The 4,094-nt window shown below is 54.0% G+C and overlaps 3 protein-coding genes across 3 annotated transcripts; 1 reads left to right on the plus strand and 2 right to left on the minus strand.

Annotated features, from left to right (window-relative positions):
* Positions 1 to 1,168: 1,168 nt before the first annotated feature.
* LOC103205598 (histone H3) lies at positions 1,169 to 1,610 on the minus strand. The gene has a single exon (XM_007950976.2). It carries the CDS (start codon positions 1,577 to 1,579, stop codon positions 1,169 to 1,171), a length of 411 nt encoding a protein of 136 aa, XP_007949167.1. The 5' UTR covers positions 1,580 to 1,610.
* Positions 1,611 to 2,628: 1,018 nt separating this feature from the next.
* LOC103205597 (histone H2A type 2-A) lies at positions 2,629 to 3,021 on the minus strand. Its single transcript, XM_007950975.2, has one exon. It carries the CDS (start codon positions 3,019 to 3,021, stop codon positions 2,629 to 2,631), a length of 393 nt encoding a protein of 130 aa, XP_007949166.1.
* A 337-nt stretch (positions 3,022 to 3,358) lies between these two features.
* Positions 3,359 to 3,739, plus strand: LOC103205596 (histone H2B type 2-E). The gene has a single exon (XM_007950974.2). It carries the CDS (start codon positions 3,359 to 3,361, stop codon positions 3,737 to 3,739), a length of 381 nt encoding a protein of 126 aa, XP_007949165.1.
* The last annotated feature ends 355 nt before the right edge of the window (positions 3,740 to 4,094 follow it).

A 4,094-nucleotide genomic window follows, 5' to 3' on the forward strand; every position in this document is an offset into this window, starting at 1 on the left:
ACTTCACACTGCCAACTGTGCTGTAACAGAACATAAGCCTTGGACTCTTCCAGGGGCAAATAAATGACCTAAAGTTTAAAAGGCGTCACCTGAGACCTGAACTACGGCTTGTATCTAAGTGCTGTGTAGTGTGAGCTCTGCCAGACACCGCCCCACTCCCCTACCCACCAGATGGCCTGGACTTCCACCCTCCAGCTATTGAGAAATTATCACTAAAGCCTCCACCGTCACTATTTCCTGGGGTGGGAAGCTTCATCCCGCCAGGGGAAGCCCATGCTCTGCCTGTTCTACCCTCTAACTAAAAACGCAAACTGCGGGCCATAGGTGTGCCTCTGGCTGGCTAATCCTTCTAATATGAATGATCAAGCCAAAACGGGTGGCAGCTTTTAGGGACGCCTTCCCGGAGTCTCGCTTTGAGACTCTGCTTTTTTAGTTAAGGCCCAGATCAACTCCGCCCAGTTGTTGTGCTACACGCCCTGCCTGGCGGGGTTTCTGCAGAGGGCGACCAGGGTGTCATAGACACCGAGCAGCAACCGAAACGCAGGAACCGAAGGTATTGCGCTAGTCGGAGGCAGCCGTTTCCCTCTCCCGCGCGAGAGGCGAGGCTGGTGATGCCATTTTCGGTGGGGGCGGGGCAAGGGGAAGAAGTGGGCGCGCACCCAGCAGCACGCGCTCTCGGCCCTCGAAAAGGGCGGTCCGAGGCGCGCTCCCGACCGCAATGGCTCCTTCCGGTGTCAGTTTGTTCTCTACTCTCCTACCTAGCCAAATTCGCATCCTGGGTCGCCGTCATACGAAAGGGCACCTAAGAGCTTACTCACGAAAACTGCAGGACACTTCGGTGGCAAAGGGTGGGTGGCCAGCCCAAAGCAAAGCAAGAGCATGTCCCTGGCCGCCCTCAAGCCAAGAGACATCGAATCTACTCAAAAGTGGTAAAGCTCCAAGTTAACACTGGAGAGAGCCGCCTGCAAGGAAGAGGCAAATCTACCATGCAGCACTATCTCTCATCCCAAGGAACCAAGCCTTTCAGCCGCTGACACTTTCACACCATTGTAGGAGCATTCACTCATTGGGCACCAACAGTAAGTGACACAGCTTCCTTTTTGTGGTGTGGGTGGCTCTGAAAAGAGCCTTTGGATACGATGGAACGTCAAGCCAAGTACAGTTTAATTTAAGCCCGCTCTCCGCGGATGCGGCGGGCTAGCTGGATGTCCTTGGGCATGATGGTCACGCGCTTGGCGTGGATGGCGCACAAGTTAGTGTCTTCAAACAGCCCCACCAGGTAGGCCTCGCTCGCCTCCTGCAGCGCCATCACTGCCGAGCTCTGGAAGCGCAGGTCCGTCTTAAAGTCCTGCGCGATTTCGCGCACCAGCCGCTGGAAGGGCAGCTTGCGGATCAGCAGCTCCGTGGACTTCTGGTAGCGACGGATCTCCCGCAAGGCCACAGTGCCCGGCCGGTAGCGGTGGGGCTTCTTTACACCGCCAGTGGCCGGCGCGCTTTTACGGGCAGCTTTGGTGGCCAGCTGCTTCCGCGGAGCCTTGCCTCCTGTCGATTTACGGGCAGTCTGCTTGGTACGGGCCATGGCCAACCACACTACTACCCAACCAGCACAGCAGCAGGGAGAATGAACGGAGGGGCTGGCCGTGGCAGCAATCTTTATAGGTGCAGTCTCTCGGCGATTGGGTGGAGGGATAATTGAAAGTCCCGCGCTGACTGCCCATTGGCCGTGACGTCACCCGTCCTGCTCCAGCGGAATCCCTCCCTCCCCCCTCCGCTCCCTTTCCACTTTCCGGTTTGCCAAGTTTTTGTTGTTTTTTTTTTCGCTCATTCTGTTTGAGTCATTTTTGGTTTCAATAGCGTTAAACCTTCTACTCCTTTAGGACACACAACCCCTCCGTTCTGCGCTGTGTATGTAGCTTCGGAATTGAACTTGTCCCTTCCTCTCCGTCCCCGCAAAACCACCTTGTGAGTTTTCTCAGGTTTTCCCCATATTCCAATTTGCTCTGGTTGGTCTTTCCTCCTGGTGGGTACTGTTTGGGTCTCACAGTTGTCTGCTCCCAGGGCCCAAGATCCCGCCTCAGAAAACCCAAGTGGCGAATCGCAACTTTTTCTTCCCCTTCTCAAAACAAGGATTCAGCTAAGCCGAGACTCAGGTCTGCCCCACTCCCAGAAACCCTCTGCTTCCCTACCGACTACTGATAACGTCCCCGTCGTACTAATGTTACTTGGTGGGCAAAGGCCTTAAGAACAACCGAATAGTTAAGCACCGAGCGAGCCAACTGACGCGTGGGGGTGCTGCCCAGTAGTTACGTTTGTTGGAGACGACCATGGGTGGCGCCCAAGATGTTTACGTTCGGTGTCGCCACCTATTATTAACTCTAGTTTAAGTGCAACTCACTATTTAAGACTCAAAACTTAGAGCACTTATATATGAAAAGCAAATGGAGCTCCCTACCCACCCTCGTCTCTCTCTGGACTAGTGTGGTTTTTACTGTCCGTTAAGTCAGAATGAGATTGGATACTGTTAACAACTCTTTTATTTGACAGAATGGGTGGCTCTGAAAAGAGCCTTTTATTACAATACAGCTGACCCTTTAAAATAAAAGCTGGGCTAGTTTCCAGACAGCGGCTTCACTTGCCCTTTGCTTTATGGTGGCTCTCTGTCTTCTTCGGGAGCAACACCGCCTGGATATTGGGCAAAACGCCGCCCTGAGCGATCGTGACTTTACCCAACAGTTTGTTCAACTCCTCATCGTTGCGGATCGCCAACTGAAGATGACGAGGAATGATGCGGGTCTTCTTGTTGTCACGGGCAGCATTGCCTGCCAGCTCCAGGATTTCCGCCGTCAGATACTCGAGCACAGCCGCCATGTAGACTGGCGCGCCAGCCCCTACCCGCTCGGCATAGTTACCTTTACGGAGCAGGCGGTGAACTCGGCCCACCGGAAACTGCAGACCAGCGCGGGAGGAGCGCGACTTGGCCTTAGCCCGAGCCTTCCCTCCTTGTTTGCCACGTCCAGACATTATAGCGGAAGTCACAGCAAGAGACTCCTGCTAAGTGACAAAGTCACCGCAAACGCCGCTGGTTCACCTTTTTATAGGCAGAACGACGGATTGTCTACAGACCGTTTTGATTGGTTAAAGCGAACCCTTGTCCTGACCACCAATAGGATAGCCTGGTCAGAATCCACTCATTTACATAATTTCGCCCGCCTGGCAGCGGCGCCACCGAAAACGCGCGAATCACAGCTCAGCAAAGTTGGAGCTCTCATTTGCGTAGGGCTTCTATAAGTACCTAGCCCTTTCCGGTAGGCTCAGGCTGACTTGAGTTTGCGTTCTCCTGAGCTTTATGCTTTTCAGCATGCCGGAACCGGCCAAGTCGGCTCCTGCTCCCAAAAAGGGTTCCAAGAAAGCTGTCACTAAGGCCCAGAAAAAGGATGGCAAGAAGCGCAAGCGAAGCCGCAAGGAGAGCTATTCTATCTACGTGTACAAGGTGCTGAAGCAGGTCCACCCCGACACTGGCATCTCGTCCAAAGCCATGGGCATCATGAACTCCTTCGTGAATGACATCTTCGAGCGAATCGCTGGCGAAGCGTCCCGCTTGGCGCATTACAACAAGCGCTCGACCATCACTTCGCGGGAGATCCAGACGGCTGTGCGCCTGCTGCTGCCGGGGGAGCTGGCCAAGCACGCGGTGTCCGAGGGCACCAAGGCCGTCACCAAGTACACCAGCTCCAAATGAGTCTCTCATCTGGGATGCGGTGCCCAGTCTCTGGTCTCGTTGCTCCAAAGGCTCTTTTCAGAGCCACCCATTTTATCAGTGGAAAAAGCTGTTGTCGCGTTTTCTTATCCCAGTTCCTAGTTGTATGTTAGGTGCCGTGGAGTCAGACTCCACTCAGCGACTCCTCCCTGGGTTTCTGAGTCGGTATCACTACAGAAGTAGATTACCCAACCTTCTTTCCAAGCAGTGGCTGGTGGGTTTGAAACGCCAGCCTTCTGGTTAGCACTTAAGTGTTTTAGGCACTATGCTACCAGAGCTCCCTCCTAGTTGTTTACTCACTGCCTATTTTCTCTAGTCTAAATGGGTCCTCAAATCC

This window comes from Orycteropus afer, unplaced genomic scaffold (genome assembly GCF_000298275.1).
Source record: "Orycteropus afer afer isolate SDZICR_OR568_19922 unplaced genomic scaffold, OryAfe1.0 scaffold00290, whole genome shotgun sequence".
Lineage (NCBI taxonomy): Eukaryota > Metazoa > Chordata > Mammalia > Tubulidentata > Orycteropodidae > Orycteropus > Orycteropus afer.

Bases quoted from the DNA above. Each gene is read 5' to 3' on its own strand.
- LOC103205596 (XM_007950974.2), top strand. From the start codon at position 3,359: ATGCCGGAACCGGCCAAGTCGGCTCCTGCTCCCAAAAAGGGTTCCAAG.
- LOC103205598 (XM_007950976.2), bottom strand. From the start codon at position 1,579: ATGGCCCGTACCAAGCAGACTGCCCGTAAATCGACAGGAGGCAAGGCT.
- LOC103205597 (XM_007950975.2), bottom strand. From the start codon at position 3,021: ATGTCTGGACGTGGCAAACAAGGAGGGAAGGCTCGGGCTAAGGCCAAG.